Source organism: Pomacea canaliculata, linkage group LG14, assembly GCF_003073045.1.
Source record: "Pomacea canaliculata isolate SZHN2017 linkage group LG14, ASM307304v1, whole genome shotgun sequence".
In the NCBI taxonomy this organism is placed as follows: Eukaryota; Metazoa; Mollusca; class Gastropoda; order Architaenioglossa; family Ampullariidae; genus Pomacea; species Pomacea canaliculata.
This window is the reverse complement of record NC_037603.1, coordinates 16,587,451-16,611,057: the sequence shown is the minus strand read 5'-3', so window position 1 is coordinate 16,611,057 and position 23,607 is coordinate 16,587,451. Positions and strand designations below refer to the sequence as shown.

At 37.4% G+C, this 23,607-nt stretch overlaps 1 protein-coding gene across 2 annotated transcripts; it reads left to right on the top strand.

The window, feature by feature from the left end:
* The first annotated feature begins 12 nt into the window (after window positions 1-12).
* Window positions 13-23,196, top strand: LOC112554761 (structural maintenance of chromosomes protein 4-like). Of its 2 annotated transcripts, none has more exons than XM_025222757.1 (27): window positions 13-54; window positions 373-495; window positions 1,047-1,189; window positions 2,302-2,496; window positions 2,682-2,861; window positions 4,167-4,331; window positions 4,746-4,873; window positions 5,660-5,800; window positions 6,129-6,279; window positions 10,844-10,987; window positions 11,286-11,363; window positions 11,852-11,973; window positions 12,293-12,401; window positions 13,129-13,260; window positions 14,178-14,380; window positions 14,868-15,052; window positions 15,383-15,492; window positions 15,823-15,945; window positions 16,365-16,491; window positions 17,000-17,051; window positions 17,179-17,316; window positions 17,613-17,757; window positions 17,926-18,099; window positions 19,996-20,175; window positions 20,364-20,596; window positions 21,322-21,505; window positions 22,019-23,196. In XM_025222757.1, exons 2-27 carry the CDS (start codon window positions 390-392, stop codon window positions 22,202-22,204), a joined length of 3,834 nt encoding a protein of 1,277 aa, XP_025078542.1. In that variant the 5' UTR covers window positions 13-54; window positions 373-389; the 3' UTR covers window positions 22,205-23,196. The 2 variants fall into 2 exon arrangements, with proteins under 2 accessions (XP_025078542.1, XP_025078543.1); XM_025222758.1 differs by having other exon boundaries at window positions 31-83.
* The last annotated feature ends 411 nt before the right edge of the window (window positions 23,197-23,607 follow it).

Below are 23,607 nucleotides of genomic sequence, written 5' to 3'. Positions count from 1 at the left end.
CGTCATTCAAGAGCATAACTTCCGGTGAGCGCCTTATTCAAGTTGGAAGTAAAGGTTAGAGTGCTATGTTGATGCTTTCATAGGTTGTTGTTTTGTTATGTTTTCGTTGAAACTATATTTATTTTTACTTAATCTTTTATTGATTTCACGGAGAGTTAAAAAAAATACTAGGCATTTCAGTTTTGGTACTTTTAAACTAAATTTCATCGTACAAAGTGTATTCATTGTTACATATATTTCGGTAAAGTAGATTTTCTGAAAAATGCTGTCTTCTAAAAAAATATAAATAGATATGAAAGACCTGAATGCTTTTTATAAACAGAAATTTCAAAATTTTTTCAAAAGTTTGAAATTGTTTCTTTTTCTTTGAAGTATTCTTATTTTCAATCATGGAAAAAGCAAGAGATGTTGCTGATAGTGAAGTGGAAGAGATGGATGTGGATCCCATTGATGATTCTTCAACGAAGAGTAATCCGCGTGTCTTTAATTGTGATGGTACGGACTGGATATAAAACATGCACCGAGGAATAATATCAACTACACATTGGGCTTATTTTTGTGTGAACACAGACGTACGCGAAGTGTGTGTGTGTGGAAGAGTCTCATCAAAAGTAGAATTGTAAAATGTGAAGCATATTCAGATATGTTAATTGTTGGAGAATGGACCTTCCCTGGCAAACCTTTGAGATGTCGATGAAGTGTTTATGCTTGCCTTCCTTCCTAAGTCTCAGTTTTTGCCAATTGTGACGACTTTCTCATAATATTTTGTCACTTTAATTTCATGCTTGAGTTGGGTTGTAGTCAGCTAACAGAAAAGTAAGGACACTCAACCTAACTAGGTATTGCCTCATAAGAAGTAGTCACCCTGTACATTCCTATTCATGATATCAAATGGAATGTTCTCAGCTTCACATAGGAAAAAAAAAGGATTTGTGTGTTGATAAAATCATGTCTTGAAGTTCTGATTGCATAAAGTATTTTGTAGTATACAAAAATCTCAAAATTACCAAGAATAACCTGTGTGTTTTTTTTTAATTACCATACAGATTATGGTGAAATAGAGGTTCCAGATGCACTGCAAGCAGTTGCAACCTATGATGTAAATGGACCTCGTCTCATGATTACCCATATTGTGAATGAAAATTTCAAATCATATGCCGGTGTGCAGACACTGGGGCCATTTCATAAGGTAAACAAACATTAACAAGCTTATGACTTACTTTTTCTTTTAAACACATTTTTCAGAGCCACATGCCTGTTATGAGCTATGGCTCTTGCTGTCACCTGCTGCATGCCCGTTTTCACAGTGATCAGCCAGAGCTAGCGGTCACATATCTTGTGGGGTATACTACATGTTCTAGTAGGAGCTAGGGCTTGTGAACAGTCTATGACTACCCCAACATGATGATGGTTGCCTCCAGTATTTCAGTCTGGAAATTCTTGAGCAGAATCTGGCTATTTCTCAGTGATTGTAAAACTAACCTGATGATCTTACTGCTAGAACTTGGCGATTTTTCAGTGATTGGTTTTGAGACCAGCATCCATTATTCAAGTGTTTTTCTCTTTAGTAAAGCCCTTTGTGGTGGGGAAAAGCGCTATATAAATAAACATTATTTATTATTATATAAGCAGGGCTTCTGCTTACGCAAAAAATTGCGTACAGTACGCATTAAAAGTTCGGAGGACCCCTTCAATTTTTGTCAATGGGGTCCCCTTCAAATTTGGGCGAAGAACAGGGACCCCTTAAAAATCTGAAGAAGGGGTCCCTGGGACCCCAAAGAATTTAGCCTTAGCAGAAGCCCTGTATAAGGTTTGGACTGTGTTCTGTACCTATTACAGCTAATGGCTGATCGTCAGACTGCATGTTTTCATACTGATCCCTAAATGTATTTCTGAGTGAATGTCTTGATGATCAGTTATGAGATGGCATGCATACATTTTAACAAACTCATTTCGTGGTAATAATTTATATTGGTGGTACTAGCATTGGAGGGATAGTTGGTCTTAATTCACCTTATTTTGATTGCATGCCATGGAAAACATTATAACTAATGTTTGGTAGCAAAATTTAGTAGGAAACTGGCAATCAGTTTGCTGAACAGTATCAGCAGTAAAGAATTATTGCTCCACCAGCAATTTTTCTTCAGAAAAACTGAACTTGCAGTTCTATACTGTTGTCATCTTTATCATTGCCATTGTTTTATTTGATTTTGAGGCAAAACAAATTTTGTTTTGTCAGCTCATTAGTGACTGCACCAAATGTAACATGGGTTAAAATAATTTTTCTGCTTTCGTTTGCAGAGCTTTACTGCCATTGTTGGTCCTAATGGAAGTGGAAAATCCAATGTTATTGACTCCATGCTCTTTGTCTTTGGTTACCGGGCAAACAAGATACGCTCAAAGAAAGTCAGTTTCTTGATTCATAACAGTGAAAATCACAAGGACATTGATCACTGCACAGTGGCCGTCCATTTTCAGAAAATCATTGATACAGAGGTATGCTGTTGTGTTATAATGGTCAATCAAAATTAAACTTGTTATACCATATGTATATAACTGAATGATTAGTGCCAGCAAAATTTTAAGATTATTGTGAAGGTGTTCATGCTGTATAAAGGGAAACAAATTTTTTCAAAATATTCATAGGTGCAAGAGTTTTTCATTGTTTTGTTTTTTTTCAGTCAGATGAGAATGACTACACTGTTGTACCAAACTCCAAGCTGGTGGTCTCACGTACAGCCTTTAAAGACAATTCTTCAGCTTATTATCTGGATGGAAGGAAGGCCACATACAAGGATGTAGCTGCACTGCTGAGGGCTTCTGGGATAGATTTGGACCACAACCGTTTTCTTATTCTTCAGGTATGTATCAATTACCGAATGTCATAACCAACAATCTGATTATCTTAAAAGTGAAAACAGCTAAAATAAAAGTGATGCATGCTTTACTTGTGCATATTTGTGAGTTAGGGTGATGGATATTCCAAAGTTGTGGAAAAGAAATTTTAATGTAAATGAAGCTATTTGACAATTTTAAAGACATGCTGATGGCAGGACCTTGAGACTTCATTAGTAGCACTAATCAATGCCTCATACTCAAAACAACTAAAACAATCTTCAAGACCAATGTGAAGGCAGTCCTACTGTATTGTTCTGAAACCTGCATGGAGAATGACAAATGCCATCAACAACAAGCTCCAGACCTTTACCAACCAATGCCTATGCCATATTCTGGGAATAAGATGGCCTGAAAAGATCTCCAACAGCAGCCTGTGGAAAAGAACTAACCAGAATGCCACAAGCTAAGACATCAAAAAGCACAAATAGGACTGGATAGGACACACCCTGCGCAAACCAGCTGACACCAGCGCCAAGCAGGTACTTGACTGGAACCCTCAGGGGAAGAGGAGAGTTGAGAGACCAAAGCAGACTTGGGAAAGAACAGTAGAGAGCAAGGCAAAGGACATCGGAACCACATGGGCCCAAACCGGGTCCACTGGTAAGGTGTTGTTGCAGCCCTATGCGCCTCAAGGAGTAACAAGTACTAAACTAACAACGAAACCCCCTAAATAAATGACTGAAATGATTATGATCACAACTTATTTTTCAACCTTTCTGCTGAGGTAGCACATATACAAAGCTTACATAAAGGTCCAACAGCATATTCTGATGTATATTCCCTTTCCATAAAACAACTCTTCAGTCCCAGTCTTTACCAGTCCTTTACTGATGCAAATTTACAACGCTGATCGCTCCATACCAGCAAACATACAAGAACAACATAAGTCAAACAATAACCTTTACATCTTCAACAAGAAGGACTTCCACTCATTTTTTTTCCTAGTCAAGAATTGAGTTGTCCCTTTCTGACTTGTAGTAGCACTACCTGCCCTTCGCTGTTTTGCCGACTCAGCGAAGTTGGCACACAATAAAATTGAGAACACTGCACTCCACATCCCAGCCTGCGTGTCCGGTGTCACTGGCGGCTACTCTGCCCTTACTGGCCATTAACAGACTTGACCAGTGGACTGTCAGTGGTTCCAACATTAATTAAATCTACAGAAGTGAATGTTTTAGTAATGGTATTAATTATTGCTAAACATTTTTTATATCAAACCCGAAGGAGGACTGGATGGAGTTGTGTAGAACTGGCTTGTCTGTGACCAGGGAGAGGTAGAACAGATTGCAATGATGAAGCCAAAGGCTCAGACAGAACATGAGGATGGCATGCTAGAGTTTCTGGAGGACATTATTGGCAGCAATAGATTCAAGCAACCTATTGCTATGCTATGTCAGCGTGTTGAAACTTTGAATGAGCTACGAGCTGAAAAAGTAAGCACACCTTAAATTGTTTAATATTGATGTGTTTTTTGATTAGCTCCTAGTAAAGTAGTGTGCTGAGTCATATCTAAAAATGGTTGTAATATTTTTCTTCCTGATTGGCTTAATATTAATTGACTTAATTCAGCTAACTATAGAAATCTGTTATTCTTTATCAGAACTGTATTATCTATAGGAATCTATAGCTTTTCTACAGCTTGTGTACTCCCATTTGTGCAATAGAGAAAAAAAATTACCTTTTCTGCAAAGTGTGTGCAGCAATTTGCACAAGTTTTCATTCAAATTTGCACTTGTTTGGTCATAAATTGTAAAGTGTCTTATTTTCTGTCAGCAGGTTTTCTAAATCTGCATAGCTATTGTAATTTAAATTTTTTAAAGTATTCAGAAACAAGCTTTGTGTTTCAGCTAAATCGTGTAAAAGCAGTAGAAAAAGAAAAAGATGACCTCGAGGGACCCAAAAATGAAGCTGTGGAGTACCTAAAATTAGAAAACAGCATAGTGCGTCACAAGAATGAACTGTACCAAAAATATATGTAAGTATTGTAGTGTGATTTATGAAAGATTGTAGGCGATTGTGTTAACCATCATCCTTATTTTTGTTTCAGCATCTTTTTAACAGTTTGAAATGGAGTTTTCTTGAAAATCAGACATTAACATGCTCTGATTACACCTAACCCTAAGTACTTCACCTCTGCACTTTTCCTGATAAAGTCATCACCCTTCTACAAAGGCGGCAGAATGGTGCAACCAGACTTGTGCTACATAAAGCAATTTATGTTTCCTCCCTTTAGAAGCAACTATGCTGGTTGCCTTTTAAACTTTGCTGACAATTCAAGTTAGTCATCCTGGCATATCCATGCTTTAAAGGGATGCTGCTCTCATATCTGTCTTTGCTGCTGTGTGTGTATCATTTATCATGGACTCTATGACTTATTAACCCAAAAATGAATCTGAAGGGTTTTGGCCACAGAAGTTTCCATTACACAGCCCCAACTGTGCATAAAATGCTCCCAGCCTAAAAATGGACCAAGTGTTGAGGAGTTCAAGAGGATTTTAAATCATACTTCATCTACCAACTGGAGTGCTTGTGTGTATGTGTGTGTGTGTGGCTGGGAATTGTTAAGTATATGATGTATGTTGGACATCGCAATGTCACTTAGTGTTGATATGTTTTGAAAGAGTTCTTCATTATCGTGATAATTTCTTCACAAGCCATTCTTCTACCAGTGAACTTTGATTGCCCTAGATTATAGCTTATAAGACTGGGTCTCAATGCATTTTGCCTTTTTCACACCCTCTCCCGTCCCTCTTTTTTTCAGTTCAGAATGTGCAGAGAGTGAAGAAAAGGCTGCTGCAGAATTTAATAAAGTCAAAGAAGGCATGAAGGTCCTCACGGAAAAGATGGATGACATTGCAGCAAAGAAAAAAGAAAAGGGCAAAGAACACTGCACTCTTTACAAGTAAGAGCCTTCAACTTTCACTGGAGAGCGCTTCAGTGTGGACATAAGGGATATAAGGTGGTAGTGATTGTTGATCTGAGGCAATGTGTAGATAGTGACTAGTTCTCGCATCCCTTTTGCTTACAAAGGAATCACACCCTCAAACTACACACTACTACTGCATTCATCCTAGGACCTAATGGTGGGGAGTTTTCATGTTTAAAGTACTTTTGTGACTTGTATCATGAGTCACACAAGAATCTATGTCTTCAACTGATGGTCTTTTTTCCCCAAATTAAGGAACTAACATTAAATGCTTTAATTCAAAAGTGCTTTGCATGTTGTGCAGGGATTATGAGTGGCTTGTAAAACAGTGTGAAGAGAGCAAAGAAAAATTCTCTGAACTGGAGAAACAAGACATCAAGTATCGTGAGGATCTCAAGCATGCAAAGGCCAGAACTAAAAAGTTGGAGAAAAGCTTGGAACCGGAGAAAAAAAAGGTGAGGAAGTTATTAATTTAAAAGTAATTCTTTAAGCACCACATTTGTTAGAATCTGGAGACAGACTTATTTCAACCATTTCACTTTTTCTTTCACTCCTTACTTGTGGCGCTTAGCTCCTCGAGGAGTAACAAGGAAGAAACTAAACTAAACTTTCACTCCTTACAGATTCCAGATGATCAGATACAGGCAGTTAGAGAAGCTATAAATGTATTCTGTTAATAATCAGCGCTTGACTTGCATTTCCTTATTTAATTTCACCATTTGCACCTGTGATCAGTCTAAAACTGTGCTCCCGTGCATGAGTAATTTGCTATGATATGTTGGTGTTATCTAATCCAGTCTCACATAAACAGTAACAGTGTATTGGCTTCCTTGGAAGATCTTAGTTTATTTTGCTCTAGCAGCAAAGAATAACTTGCAACTCTGCAGATCCTTGAAGTATTATTTTTTACATATTGGATTCTGATAGTCAGAAACCTAAATAACAGAAGTAGACATCATGGTAGCAGATGACAAAGAATGACTAGTAGGGTGGTAGTTAAGGTGACCAGACGTTTCGGGGGCGAAAGAGGGACACGTGCCGATGATGATGTTGTCACCGTCAAAGAATGCCGAAAAAAGTGATTTTTAAAGACAACCGGTACATTTGATGGACTTGCCAGAAAGCCAGAAAGCGGGACATTGGGCGTTCCACCCGATGAGCAGGCGGGACACGAGGTCAAAAGCGGGACGTCTGGTCACCTTAGTGGTAGTGATAGTTGAAATTTGCAATTAACACCATTGAAACAAATCTTGTGAGTAAACTGTCCAGTGTTTGGATGAAAAAATGCATGGGCCCTAGTATAAAAAGCTTTTTCTGAACCTCACAGTTTGTTTTACTTTTTTCAGCATGTGACTGCAACCCCAAAATGAGTCATAACTTTTAATACCAAACTGAGTGAGTTATACAGGTTTGAAGTGTGGAAGTAAGATAGCAGCCATTACTTTTTAGCAATCCTACGAGGTTTTTCTCGTGTACTTCTATTCATTTAAATTGTAAAGCATTTTGCTTAATGATTAAATACATCAAGCTACATCATTTCAAATCACAAAAATGTGCATAGCATCGAATATTTATAAGTTTTCATTACCTTACCCTGTTAGTAAAACAAACAGCAGTGGAAAGAAAGTGTTACCGCATTCCAATCAACATGCACACTCACAGAAACAAGACAATACTCAAAACAATTCATGTTCTTTTCTGTTCAAAAGATGAATTAAGCAAGTAGGTTAGCCTCTTTGTCAGTGTGATCACTGTTCTCTGAAAAGTAGTCTCCTCATGCTCAGATTCATCACAGCCGCTTGCATTCCCGAAATATTCTGTTATTTGTCTTCCGAGTGTTTACTGTTCTGAATATTGAAGAGTCCAAGATTGTTGAGAATTAAGTAAAGCTAATAATTCTTCATCAGTAAGATGCTTTTCTGCCATGCTCTCGCTTTATACAGTTCGCCGTGATACAGCCTTAGTTGCCGGCACGCGTTAAACACAGTCATTGTATACAACGCTTTGAAAATGTGAAGAAAGACTTGAAGCGGCAAGTTGTCTGTCAGTCAATCACTCAGTGTTTCTCTCTACCAATGATGCCACTATTTGATTATTCCATTGGATAATGTCAGAATCAATGACCAGATTTTAATATCTGAATTAGGAATGGAAAATACAAATTCTGGGCTCTCAGTGAGGGATAATGTGATAAGGTTCTGACAGGGATATGGTAGCATTTATATTTTGTCATTTTTCTGCAGAAATTGGGATACTCTGGGGTACTCTGTTTGAACTGTATTTTAAGACCATTTGTCGTTTCTGTTTTAATACAACAGTGTATTTCCTTGTTAGTTTAATGACCAAGGAATTTATTTTCACAAAAAAGTGAATGGCACAAAGTCAAGGCTAATCCCTTTCTGGATCTCTGCTACCAAATTGCTGTGTGCGAGCTAGGACTTATTTTGTGGTGGCAGGTTATATATGTGTTAATAGGTAACATTTCGAAGCAAAGTGGCATTCACGCAACACAACAATTTTTGTGTAGGTGCATGAACATCAGCCCTACATGACTCAGTTTTCTCAACACTCATGAGCTTACCATCACTTACATTTTCAATATGCAATGTTTAGCTCAGTATTTGACATTGTGCTTATGAGGAGCAGACAGCTGGCAAATCACCAACACGAACAGTTTTTTTCAACCAGAGGGAGATTTGAACAGCAAGGGAAATCATCTTTATCTTTAATTTATCAACATTTACGTTTTTTTATGATTTCTTGTTTTCAGCTTTACATAAAAGCTTTCAATAATAAGTGATAGGTAAAGAGTCTTTTGAGTGTGATACGTCTCACCACTAGGTAAGGCCTTAAACTTTTAGACGTAATTTGGTGTTCTTCCAAACTATGTAAAACAGACAGCATAGATCTTCTTAAATAATTTTGTTATTTTAATGCTGCTAGCTTTCACAGGGTAAAGAATAACTTTTGGCATTTTTATCAGATTTTTGAAGCTTTGAGGGTGTATAAATACTACATTTAATGTGCATGTGTGTACAGACACACGTATATGTAACATACCTTTTTGTGCATTCTTTTAGCTGTTCAAATTTAGGAAGCTTAAGTTATATATTATAATAAAAATGGAAATTTATAACGCACAGTCATCATGGCCAAGATAGATCGCACTCTCTGCGCAGACCAATAATGATAAAGGAAAGATAACAGCCAGTGGACAGTGAGGTACGTTAAGGCACACTGAACAACATAAAGATGAGGTACAAGAGTAGAACGTAAAGCAATGGATATAAACAGTGTAAGATGTAATCGTTACATGACAGTGAGCGTGACAATATTGCCAGGGAGTTAAGAATAGTAATTCAGGGATAGTACTTTGTGAACAGCTATGTTTTCAGAGAATATTTGAGTGTAGCCTTGGAGTCTGAGTGGCAAATGTGATGTAGAAGAGAGTTCCACTGCTTAGCAGCACAGAGAAGGTGCCTTGTCCAAATGTGACTGTCTTTGTGGGAGGGAGGGATAGTATATGGGAGAAGCGAAGGTTTCGGGCAGGAGTGTGGACAGACAAGATTTCAGTAAAATGGTGGGGGAAGGAGCCTTCAGAGAATCCATAGTATAGACCAGTTACTGCTATTCATGCTAGCACTGAATTTTTGTTTTTCGTGATCAATTTACTTCTACATTATCTCTTCTTTTTTTTTTTTTTTGTAGTCAATTCTAGCTTTAACTGGTAGCCAATGAAGAGAGTGGAGAGGTGGTGTGACATGTTCAGATTTACAAGTCTTGAAAATGAAACAATATACAGTGGAACCTCGGTTAACGAACACAATCCATTCTGGAAAGTTGTTCGTTATCCGAAATGTTCGTTATTTGAAGCAGTTTTTCCCATAAGAAATAAAGGAAATAGGTTTAATTGGTTCCCAGCCCCTGTTGACTCGCTAATATATGAAAGTTACAGGCTATATAGGTGGGTTGTTTTTTTAATGAGAACAGTTATAATACAATATAAATGGAGTTAAATAAACATAAAAACATTAAGGAAAGCATTTGAACATAAGAAAACTTGCCGTTTTGATGGCGTGGGGGTATGGAGATGTGGGAAGGAAGGGGTGGAATTACTGCTTGGATTCCCCCTCCATGAGTACATGACATTGTAAAATCGGGGGTGACTTCCCTTTTCTGTCGCTTTGAGGTTGAAGAAAAAACTTGTCCAGTGTCTGTTGCTTCTGCCTTTTTGTAAAACTCTTCGGTAATACATCACATTATCATTGAACATGTTTAGGCTCCTATTGCCTATCACACTGTTAGGGAAAGACTTTTCTACAAACATTTGCAATTCCCCCCACTTCGCGTTGAAATGATTCTTCTAGAAGTCCTTGAGAGTTAAGTTGGAATCATTCGTTACATTGACTGTTGGCCGCTTCCTTGTCATGACCTCACTACTGTTGCTCTTAATCTTCTTTGGAGCCATGATTGAGGATTATCTTATTAAAATGAAGCACACAATTCACTAAATAACAAGGAAGTGCACAGATAAGGAACGACCGATCGTAACTGTGTCTCGAGCCCAAATGATGACATGCTGGTCGGTCACGTGTGGTTCAAGTGGCTGTTCGCTACCCGAAATTTTGTTCGCTATCCGAGGCGTTCGCTAACCGAGGTTCCACTGTATAGGCAAAACTATAGTTAACAAGTCGTCAAAGACAAGAGTTGCTGATTTTCTTTCTAATTTTGCATAGAATAGACATTAACTAGGTGGTGGTGAATGTCAAGTAGTTATTCATTCCCTCAGAAATCCTGCTTTTTGTGATTAAAATAACAAGTATTAAATGGTTGATTAAAACAGTTTTAACAATTTAAATATATAAAAGCTGCTTTAACTCATATTTAGTCTTGTGTGTTGAGAGCCCTCATGATACTGGCTAAACAGGAAACAGTTTAAGAGTCACATCATGTTTTCAACAAGAGGAAGATTTCTAATTTTTCTAACTTGAAGATACAAGTGTTACATTTATTGGGCAGATTTATGACCTTCAGCAAGTGCCTCAGCAGAATGAGATGCTTTTAGCTGATCTACAAAAGAAGATAGAGAAGCTTGAGGAAGACAAGGCTAAGGAAGAAGTGAATTTGAAAAAGGTCATGACCAGTCTTCGTCACGAAACCAAGGTGATATTTTCTTGCTTGTCACTAGTTTGCTTTCAACTGAGATGATGCATCTTCTGCAGTTGAAATGCTGTCTCTGTTTTGTTCTCAAAGCAATATGACATTTATTTTTTTCAGTTTGTTGTCTGGTAGCCAGTGATACCTGATGCCCTTAATAAGTAACCAAGCCTGCAATCTTAAAAGATTTCTGAGACTGAAGTGCATGAAGATTTATATAGATAGCATATATATATTTTCTGTAACTAAATTTTAAGAACTAAAAATGACTTTCGCTTTTGATGTTTTTTTTGCTTGGTCAAAGGGCTTACAAGAAGAAAAAGACAGAATGGAAGAGCAGCTGTTGGGTCTACATAAAACTCTACATGAAAAGCAGTCTCTGGTGAGTCCAAAATTAGAGCTGAGCAAAACAACATCTTATTTTTTTTATTTCCTTCTCTTTTTATCTTTGTATGCATGTGTTGTGGTGGATTAAAAAAATGAAGAATTAGGAGAGAATTTTAATATTTCTATAAAGACTGAGCTGGAGAAATGATTTTCTCTAAGTTTGTCATTCCTCCCATCAAACTTTAGTGTGGGTGAGAAAATGTGGAGTTTCCTTTTCCTATTTTGTCTTATAATTCACTTATGACAGCAAATCATCATATACCACACTTCATTTGTTGAACAGCGTTCTCTTGGAAGCAGATGTCATCATTCAGCTTTTGTAAAATAAGTTTCATACAAAAATATCACCATACCAAAAATTTTCTCGGTGCTTTTATTCATTTCCAATTCATTTCATTTATTCATTTCCAATGCTATTGTGTATACAGCCTTACTGCTTCATTCTTTCCATTGTGTAATAGAAGATTTATAATAATCTGTTAGCTACAAGTGACTGAATTAGAGTTGGAAATATGTGTGAGTGGGCAACAAAATGAGGAGCTGAAACTGAAGGATATGAGGAACAATTTGGAGAAGGACAGGACTGAGCTTGATCAGCTTAAGATGTGAGTACTTAAATAAAAGCAACTTTTGTGCTTTTGGACAAGATTTACAAATCTAAGGTGCAAACATGTGTTAAGCTAGAAATTGTAATGGATGAAAAGATTGCTGAAATGTTATGTATACATTTTAGCATCTACTAAATAATACCCCATTTATATATTACATTTATAATTAGTCATTTGTCACTTTTTTCTTCTTTCTCATCTTCTGGAATTCATTACTCATTCATTTACGTTATGGAAGCTTTCACTAGTCAGAACAATGGTTTTAAAACAGTAATTGTGATGGTGGTGGATGTTGGAATTCTGCTTCATTCAACAGCACAGCTGCAGAACTTGAGAAGAAAATTCCTGAAGTGGAAAAAGAATTGCTGCTGGCCAATGCTGATGCAACGAAAGCACAAGAAAAGGAGGTGGAGTTATCAGAGAAGGTAGCCATAGAACAATGCATATTTTCTCAATATTAGTTAGGCTTACAGCAATGCAGTTTATTTTAATGTCATTTTTTAATATGCCTGGATGTAATGAATTTGTAACAATACAGGGTTTCATGCTCATCCAATAAGTAAGTGGATTTTCTTTTTTTTTCTTTTTTTAAATACTAAACTTTAAAAAAAAAAAAAAAAGCCAAAAATGGCAATTTCTTTTTGCTTTATTTTTGCTCTTATTTTCGTTTTCAACTTAACCTGATGACTACAGGAGTTAGTTTACTATCAGTGTCAAAGTGTCATCATGGTCAGAGAGTAAGAGGATTGTTTCATGGAGCCACGCTAGACAGGCCAGAAAAATTAGCATGCAGGAAATTGTAGAGGACCAGACTTCTGTTACAAACCACACCACAAAACTATCCCAGAATTAACAACGTACTTATGCCAAAAATTGGAAAATAAGGTCTATTTTATGTAAACCATACCTACTTCAACTTTTGCAAGCAGTTTCGCTGAAAAATGTTTGCAGGCACAGGCCTATGTACACACAGACATTGACATATATACAGAGCTCAATGGTACAGCATAGAATAATGACTGCATTGTTTTGATGAAGATTATGGAGTGCATAGTGTGGAAATGGGTTCAAAAATTATTTTTTCTTCCAATTTTATGAGGGATTCTGGAGAATTGTACCTTTCTGAATTATATGTATAAATTCTGTTCTTAGGTGCGAAGTCTGATTTACAAAGTAGAAGAAACACGGCGTGTACAAGAGACAGCCAGCAGCAAGAGAAAGGTGCTTGCGTTTCTTTTGCAGCTAAAGAAAACTGGCAAAATTCAAGGCATCTTCGGGCGCTTGGTAAGGACTGAGAAAAAATATAAAAGTAAACCTTTGATTAATCTAAAGCAGAATACATTGTTAAAGTCTATTAATATACAATTTAAAAAATGAGGTCCATCTGAGATATGAAATTTGTGTAATTCACCTAGAGAAATTGTTCTCGCAATATCTCAGTCTTGCACTTACTTTGTTTATCTCCATTGTGCCTGAGTGAATGAGTATACACACATACTCTCACATATTGTCACTCACACACACAGAGCAAAAGACAGATGGTTTCATCAGACAGAAGATAGAATCATCAACAATATTCATAATGTTTTGCTTTCAAACAGGTCATAGATAATATAAGTAACAATAATGTGGAAAAAATACCAAATGTGTTCTCAAATGAGTGGCTGTACTTAACAAATTATGCAGGATACATTAAACAAAAATTGAACTATGTTGAGGAAGGACTGCCTACCACAGCGGTTCTCAACCTTTTCCTTGTGACGCCCCCCTGACGAACAAAGGTACGTCCGCGCGCCCCCCTTAGCCAGCAATGTAAGCTAATTTCACTTATTCCGGTATAAGAAACTTTAAAAAAATGACCACCTTCGCGCCCCCTTTGTAAGCACATCGTGCCCCCCTTGGGGGGCGCGCCCCACAGGTTGAGAACCGCTGGCCTACCAGAGTGTCTAAATTTTTTATATGTGTGTGTATATATATATATGCTTTAAATCATACAATTTATCCTAATATTTGTAAATGCTAAATTCATTTTTATCCCTGATATTTTCCTGGGTTTTGTTTAGATATAATAGAAGGCGTGGGGGTGTCTTTAAAATTCATCTTGTCCTGGGATTGACTATCTTTCCGTCCCTAAAAAGTTTTGGCTCCATCCTATGTTGTGCAGAGAAGATGGCAGTGATGGTCATGATTCTCATGTGCAGGGTGACTTGGGAGCTATTGATGAAAAGTATGATATAGCCATTTCTACTGCATGTGGTTCACTGGATAACATTGTGGTGGATACAATAACCACAGCACAACATTGCGTAGAGCTTCTTATCAAACACAATATAGGTGTCGCCACATTCATTGGTCTGGACAAGATGGAAAAGTGGAGGGAGCATGCAAAAAACAAAATCACAACGTAAGTTAAGTGTTTTTTTACTTAAGTTTTTCCTTTAGGAAAAGAGTGGAAAGACTTTTCTTTGTCTTATGGTAAACTATGTTTCTAATTGTCTAAATTTTGGGTTTTATGAATGAAAAAGATCTAAGTTCTGTTGAGAATCAATACCACTTTTGAATGCAGAAGTTCCTTTCCTTAAATGATCATTTTCTCAAGTCCGCAATTCAAAAAGAGCGGTCTGGTGGCGCAATGGTTAGCGCCTGTCACCAGTACAGTGAAGGTTGGCTGCCCAGAGTTCATTTCTCGTCTCGGGCACGCTGTTCTTTCTCTGCACGTGGCTGCCTTGCTGTAATGTAGCCTCAGTTGCTGGCACGACGTAAAACACCAATCCCTCCCCCGCAATTCAAAAGTCTTGTAAGATCATTCACAGAATGCCACCAAACATTATGTACGCTTCTGGAAGCAATATTTTTAGAACATGCTTTTGTTAACTGACTTCATGTTTTAGGCCAGAAAACATACCCAGACTGTTCGACTTGGTGAAGGTGAAGGATGAAAGAGTCTTGCCAGCATTCTACTTTGCTCTTCGTGACACACTGGTGGCAGATGACCTTGAGCAAGCTACCCGCATTGCTTATGGGAAAACTCGAAATCGTGTAGTAACCTTGAAGGGAGAATTAATTGATCAATCTGGTGAGAGATCAACATTCTTCTAATCTTTTCCTCTCTTCCACAGGCCTCCACTGTCAACATCTATAGTTACCTGCTTCTTGATAGTTGGTCAGTCAGTCTAATTCAAATAGTACAATAGCTACCTGAGAGATTCTGCTACAGTATGTCTTTTTCTTCTGTCTTTTCAGCTGAAACATTTGTGAATCATTTTCATATGTTTGCCCTATTCTTACTACATTACATAGCAGTCACATAGAGATTTCTTTCTTTAAACTGTTCTCATTATATGCATATGTTTATGAGTATTATTTATAGAGTTTGGATAACTTATATTTGTGCATTGCCTCATAGGTACTATGAGTGGTGGTGGGAAAACAGTCAGCAAAGGGCTCATGGGATCAACTATCATGGATAACGTGGATCCTGAAGAATTGGCCAAAGTGGAGAATATGCTGAAAGAGGTAACAATATGCAGCATTTGTTTTCTCCTACCCTTAATTTTAGACAAATTTTCTGCTATTAAAAATGGAAACAACTGTCTTAAATGAAAATGTACTTTATCCATAGTTTTTTTCATTTGGTTTGCTTTTGCATTAAAAATGGAGAAATGTATCATATATGGATTGATGTTTTGATAATTACCTACAAAACCTACATTTCCTGTACCTTTCAAAAAAAGAAAATAGCAAGCAAGTATGAGGTAAACAAGATTCAGTCAGTCATGAAACTGGAGTGAGATTCAGTTTGATCATGCTAAATAAGAAGAATGATCTAGTAACGCTCAATTTCAGGCCAGAGGAGAAGTGGAGATGCTTCGTGCCAACCAAATGAAGCTTAAAGAATCAATGCAGAAGAACACTAAAGATCTGACAGACATGAGGCACAATCTTCAATTAGCTGAGATGAAAATTAAGGTAGTATTGTATCATATGTATAAAGACTGGTAATGCCATAAAAATGACAAATCTAAGCACCCCAAAAGTAGTTAAACATAATTGTCACAACTTCTGCATTGCATTGTTGACCATGCTGTCAGTCGTGTGACCTCCCAAGAAACTTCACTTTTGGTTGTCATTGATCTCCAGTTCTTATTTCCTTTGACCCGAACTTCTGATGCACTTCTTTTAGATAGGACTGCTCTGACATCCAGTGACAATTATTACTTAATTAGCTTGAACAAATATGTGGTGAAGTTTGATACCACAGCTGTTGGTTTGGGTTTTATTCTTTTTCTTGTTTTTGTCACTAATTTGTAGGTTTTATGCAAGACATTTACTAGCAGTGATATGTTTGTTCTACTGCTGTCATCATATTCTCTTTTACATTGGAACAGGCTTTAAAGGAACAGATGGAAAGTTTGCAAATCCGGATCAAAGAGCAAGAAGTTAAAGTCAGAACTTCAGCGCCTGACAAAAAGCAAGTGGATGAGCTCCAAAAAAAGATTGCTGCTTATCGGAAAGGTAACTAGACTGTGCTCCTTTTGCTACATTTGTTTTACAGGAGATACACCTAATGAGCGGTGGCACATAAAATAAGTTATATGCCATCTTTCTGGTCATTTAGTCCAGCAGGAAGAGGTAGTAGTGTCAGGGGCACTTGTCCCAGTTCCTAGAGTGGTCACCAAGTTTTTGTTTGTTTTTTTTTTTGTTTGTTTTTTTGTTTGTTTTTTTTGACAGCTATTTTATTGTCTTTCTTATCTAATTCCACCCCACCAGTAACTATTTTTAGCTTTACCATCAATTTTAGTTTCATTCACACCCTCTGGTGGCCACAACACATTTTCAACACATTACTTACCCTTTTATATTCCTTTTTGTTAGTGGAATTGTTAATGTATCACCTGGAAGTCTTTTTATAACCAATTTGATAAAGTGTATTTTTTTTCTCTCTCTCTCTCTCTCTCTCTCACTCACTCACTCACTCACTCACTCACACACACACATCTGATTTTTCTTTTTTTGTGTCTAGATTATGATGAGTTTGCTGAAACAACATCTAAGGTGGAAGCTGAAGTTAAGAGGTTAGTGTCAAACTCTTATGTAATCTCACTGATTTTTAACTGTCATGCTGTTGAAGCAGTAGACTGCTTTCGACAGTATGTGTCTGTGACAAAAATGAAGGATATCTTTTATGATGTGTGCATGCAGACTGTACAAACACATCATGGACATTGGAGAGTCTAAAATGCAGGCTGCACAATCTCGTGTGGATGCCATCAGCCATCAGATTGACGAAGCCACGAGGCAGATCACCAAAACTAATGTTGGCATCAAAACTGCAGAACGGTGAGAGAATCTCTGGATATATGTATTGACACAGGCAAGAGAGGAATTTCTCTTCTGCTTTTTTTCTTGTGGTGGTGGTGGTTAGAAAATGGAGGGAGGAGGATGTAACTGAACTTCAAAATGGTAGTTCATTATAGCCAATACATCTCAGAAAATCTCACTGATGTGTATCAATCATGTTACACCTATAGAGATAATGCTATGAATTTTGTTGAAATCCCGAAAAGTGTTTGACTGGTTAAACTTTTGTTTTTACCCCTTATATGCACAAATAATGTGACAATGTTGCATAACAGCAATCTGAAGAAGGCAGAGGAGAAGGTACAGACCTTAGAGGAGGAAATGGCAGAAAATTGCAAACGAATACAAGAACTGAACCAGTTGTTAAAGGACATGGAAGTGGAAGCAACTCAAGTATTGGAGAAACACCAACAGGCTCAGGTATTAAAGATGCTTTCCTGTAACTGACCAGGATCCACCACGATTTTGGTGCTAAATTCATCTTTGCCTTTTGCATCGAATAGCTAAACTCATCCTGTAAGAGATCATCTTGCAGATGGTGTTTGTGCTGTAAGAGTGGAGGTCTTCAATCTGCATTTCATATTTCAGGTAAAAGTGCAGGCAGCAGAAAAGTGTCTGGAGAATGTAAAGAAGATGGTTGCCAAGCTTGAAGAAGAAGAGAATGCAGTAAAGAAGGATACTATTGAAGTGCACATGCAGCTGGAAAAATGTGAAAACATCCTGAAAGAGACTAAAGCCAAGATCAAACATTGGAGAAAAGAGGTAAAGACAGCATACCTGTCTTGTTTGTTGTTGTTTTTTTTTTTTTTCTCTAGCTTTTAAAGTGTGAATTTACATTTTCCATCCAGGCAGCAAGAAATCTTAGATTTTATGTCCCTTGGCTTAACAGGCTGAGGAGATCAGCTTTCCTTGATTTTGCATCTGTTTTGTGGTCATATTTTGATTTAGATATCAGTATTGAATCTTAGTGTTTCTATTAACCTTGATGATTGTAGCACACATACTCATTGCTTGGTGTGCAACCTTAAAGGGATTCTAAAGGCTTGTGATAAGGCTGTGGCGACGGTCAAACATTTCAAAAATTTATTTAATTACAATTACAAAGCACGAGAGCAGTACAGGAGAAATAAATGATTCATTTCTCACTTAATTACCACTTATTAGCGCTATTTCGGTTTGTAATATGTCGGATGTTTATAAAAATTGAAAAAATCCAGTGAATTCGACCCTTGTGTCCTTCCGCCGAGTAACCACAATAGCTTCCCGAGATAGTCAAGCAGAGGAGTCTTCTTGTGATGTCAGAGTCTTCTTGTGACGTCAGTCTCTTACAGGAAGTGTCTGTATCTGTATCATTGCGAAGATTTGACATCGTCTTTTTATTCGTATGACGCACTCTGTTTGTAAGGCTTGTAAGGCTCTGTCTTTCGGAAGGTGATGAAAAGAAAATTTAAAATCTTTTTCCATCTTTTCGAGGCATGGTTCTCACTATGGAAACCACGTGTCATAGTGTCATGTGATGGAGAACGAGACTTTGTGGAAGCAAAAAAAGAGTCCCGTGTCATTTCTCTTATTAAACACAACATTCTACTAAAAACCTTCAACGTTTTCCACATGAACACACCTATAAATAGACGAGATTCAAATTTATCCTACTCTTTGCACGATTCTAAGCAGTTTTATTTTGCCTTTAGAATCCCTTTAACTGAGTTGCAGTGAATCAACTTTTGGTGATCACCTTTTTGCTGTTATCATTGGATGGATTGTCACAGATATCAATAAACCTTATTTTCTGAAGATTTTCAGCAATGTGCCTTCGTCGTTAAGTTTGCATTGATTGCCTGGAACACGGCTAGTCTTTGCATTATTCTTTGTTTTACTTCATATATGCTGTTTAGCGTAAGGAGCTTACCTATTTGCTGGAATATCACATTAAACAAATTTTTTAAAACTCAACAAATTATTATTAAATCTATAGGTTCTCCACTCCCTTCCCATCTTTCCTTTGGTGTTCTACAAGAAAATGTAAGTTCTTGTTGCATGTTATCCAAGTTTATGTGAGGTTGAAATTGTTCCTTCAATTAAATACCTGGGCACCATCTTTAGCAAGAGAGCACTGGGATTTCAACACTTACACTTTCTCCGGAAGCTGGTCTTTCTGTCTCCCAGCAATTTCTTCAGCTCTTTACATAGCGAGCATACTGTCCTTCTTTATCTGTATTTACAACAGTTGATCGGTGAAGATAAGAGCAGCTTACACCGTGTTGTATCCATCTGCTCCAAAGTCATTGGGACAGCCCAGATTGCTCTTCAGACTATATATTCTGAAAGTTTCGGAAATCTTTCATTATGACAGGCATGTCCTGTCAAGAATTTTTCCAACTCCCATAGGGCCACTGATTCAGTATACCCGTATGAAGGGCCAATATGACTGAGGCTGTCCTCTGTTGTTTTGGCCATGGGACTTCTGAATGTTACTAAGTGCGAGTGAATGCAGCTGTCTGAAACGTAAATATATGAGTGTTCAGCAGATATGAATAGGATATGGTATTGTTTTGTACTTTTATATCGAGCTGCCAAGAGTTGCCCACTGGGATGAATAAAGTGTTATGTTATCAAGCATGAAGATAACTATACATTTTCCCTTTATTCGTTCTTTAGCTTGCCAGTCTAAGGTTGTCAGCTGTCGAGGGTGAGCAGGGAGATCAGCTCCCAACATTCAGTGCAGAGCAGCTTGAGGGTGTGCTGACAGATGAGGTGCAATACAAGATCACTGTTAAGGAAGAAAGACTGGCACAGATGAAACCTAATATGGCTGCCATTGCAGAGTATAAGAAAAAGGTATCATTTTTAAGCTACTTTCACTCTTGATTGCAAGATTCTTGATCAAACAAATAATTTATATCTTGTGTATTTAAGAAGACTACTGCAGCTCTGAGATAAGGACAGATCACAAAAGAAAACTTTGATGTACGGTTTTAAGTTTAAGGAAATCTTTCACCTGCGTTTCACTTTGTCTTGATTTCTAGGAGGAACTTTATCTGGCCAGAGTTGGGGAGTTGGACCAGATCGTGGAAGTGCGTGATAGACAGCGCAAGTACCATGAAGAACTGCGCAAGCGGAGACTAGACGAGTTTATGACTGGATTCGCTGTAATAACTGGAAAGCTGAGGGAGATGTACCAGATGATTACATTAGGTGGTAATGCTGAGCTGGAGCTAGTTGACTCTCTTGATCCCTTCTCAGAAGGAATAGTCTTCAGGTGATTGATTTCTACCAATTATTTACACATGATCAAATATGGATGTTTTGAAATAACACCAATATTTTTTAGAAATATGGGATAAGCAATCAGTAGTCTGGCACCTGTCATTGGGGGGGAGCACATGGATAGACACGACAGCGGACAGGGCTTGCTACTCTTGGCTGTTTATGGAGATAGCGAGTGGGTCCTGTACAGGATGACAGTTCAGTCATTGACGTTTCATAAGCCAGTTCTTCCTCTGGCCATCATGGCATCGACTACCCTCCAAGGTGCCTTGAAGGATAGTCTTCAAGTATAAAAAGTCTAAAACAAAATTAAATTTGTGCATGTGTATGTGCAGGAAAGGGCATTGTAATATGTTTTGCTTATCAGCCTCTCAACTTTTGTTCCATCTGTCAAGATGTGTCCAGTCATCTGGCTGTAGTCCCTGTATGATACATTCACTTCGAATCTGTAATTGTCAGTAGGCAATGGGGAAGTGGGGAGAGCACTTTTCAACACAGCATTGGCCATGGCACAATAAAGGGGCAAGAAAAATAGAAGGGGTAGGGGAGAGAACACTTCATGATTACCATTAGTTCACAGAAGAGATCAAGTGGCAGATGTATAGATGCACTCCTAAGGAACAGAAACTGCTTTGCCCCACACATTTTAGATTTATCATTCCTTTTGCTAGCCTTGATACAGTGTAGGATAAATTATTTTTTTTTCCTGCTCTGCAGTGTACGTCCACCAAACAAATCCTGGAAGAACATCTCCAATCTGTCAGGTGGTGAGAAGACCTTGAGTTCACTGGCGCTGGTGTTTGCCCTACACCACTATAAACCCACACCACTTTACGTCATGGATGAGATTGATGCTGCTCTTGACTTCAAGAATGTCTCAATTGTTGCACATTACATCAAGGTTAGAGTTGCTTGTCTACCTTGTCTGGACATTCTGTTTCCTGTGTTTCAATATTTGTCACAAAAATTTCAGAATAATCAGCTCTTTAAATATTTACAAATATAATTGACCCCTATACTTTTAGCATTTTAAAAAAGGTCTAGGTATATAAGTAACATTTGTAATTACAATAGTCATGCTTACATGAGCATTTTACAAGCTAGTTCTTGAAGATGTTTATATAAAGAGTAACTTGCAAGGTAATGAGAGTCACCAAGTAGCTGGTCACTGTATTCTAGTAAGCAAGGCTAAAGTTTGGGCATTAACTTAAGATGTTTAAGGATTACACCTAATGCAAAATAAGGAAACATTTGTAATGGGGGTAATCTTGATACATTTACCTTGATCTAAGGAAGTGTCGTTGCTGTAATTTTAGGGTTTAGAAAATAACTTGCAACAAAAAGCTCATCAGATGTCAATAAGATTAATGTTTTATGTCTCAGTGTCAAGCTATGTTCAATTTTTTTCTGCTAGGAACGCACCAAAAATGCACAGTTCATCATCATTTCTCTCCGCAACAACATGTTTGAACTGGCAGATCGCCTTATTGGGATCTACAAAACCTACAACTGCACCAAATCTGCCACAATCAATCCACACATACTCCATCGTGCTCTGCAAGAATCTAATGAAGTATCAGACTCTGTTAGTCCTTCCTGAACACAAGGAAGACAAAAGCTTGCACTTTCAACTTGCATACTTAAAGGACTTTCCATGGAGTATTGGCCATATCTTTGTAACATATTTAATACAACAGTGTTTTGTGTGTGCATACATGCATTTTTTTTTTGTTTTTTGTCGTTTTGGTAACATGGACTTTTCTGACTAAATTTGTCTTGTATTCAATGCAGTTTATTTTATATACCTGACCAATCTTCCATTTCACCAAGATTTATCCAAACTTTTATTTTTATAATGAAATAAACTAGCAAGTTGTTTGTTAAACTTTTGAAATAAGTATTTGCAAGTACAGGCGGTCCTTGACTTACGACATTGTTCCGTTCCTACGTCATGTCATAAACCAATTTTCGCCGAAAGTCCCAACATATGTACATACTGTATGTAAATAACATACTATAAGCACTTATCCTATCCTAACAGAGTAATTTTCAAAAAACACATATAAAATACGTTTAATAATGAAATGTTTAATAATAAATGTTTAAAATACGTTTAATAATGCACCAAACACGAAGTTCACGTTATGACGTTAACGACACAAAACCACTTAAGTCAAAACAAGGCTTTATACAGTTTAAGGGAGATGTGTCGTAACCTTGAAACATCGTAACTTGGGGCTAATGTAACCCGAGGACCGCCTGTATTTATCTTTCAAGAAGTGCGGAAAAAGTGGACCAAAAAAAATACTTCAACACCTGCATCTTTACAAAGATTTTCTTCTGGCTCTTGTCTTCCTTCTTTCCTTTGTAAAACTTTTTGCAGTAAATCCAAATAAATATTTATCTTTGCAGATGTATGAGAAAGTGGAGTGTAACATTACTGAAATAGCTGTATTTTGACAGGGTTTCTGTCTTCTGCATCTCATCTTTTTCTTCCTTTACATTTAGAGATAGCACTCAGAGAGGCTTCATAATAAAGTGTTCTGTGATGCTCTCAAGTATAATTACAGAATAATAGTTATATTGAAACATTGTCTGCATTTCTTTCTTTTTGATTTTATTTTTGAGTCAACAAGTGTGGACTTAATCCTTTGATCTCATCTACAATCCTGCCTCTTGCTTCATTAATATTCATCACTGCCACTGTGTTGAAGCCACCTCCATTGGTGTAATGTATAGTTACCCTTTTTTGTCTCACCAGTCCCCTACAAGCATGGTCTGGTGCAATTAACCTACCCTCTTACCAAGAGACTTTCTCTCACAGTCTCGCATTTTGTGATATCATCTGGTGTTTTCTAAGCTCGAACTGAACCAGTGGGAAAACATAGCTGGTTGCTGTCCTTATACTGTATGCTGAAGTTGCAAATCTTAATTTGACATCATGAATGGAACCTTGAAGTGATTAAAGTTTCTTTGCCTTTGATGGCAAATGGCTCTTTATGG

Coding starts and splice junctions, on each gene's coding strand:
- LOC112554761 (XM_025222757.1), top strand. CDS start 390: ATGGAAAAAGCAAGAGATGTTGCTGATAGTGAAGTGGAAGAGATGGAT. Junction 2,862..4,166: donor ACCGTTTTCTTATTCTTCAG/GTATGTATCAAT, acceptor GTCTGTGACCAG/GGAGAGGTAGAACAGATTGC. Junction 10,988..11,285: donor GTCTTCGTCACGAAACCAAG/GTGATATTTTCT, acceptor GCTTGGTCAAAG/GGCTTACAAGAAGAAAAAGA.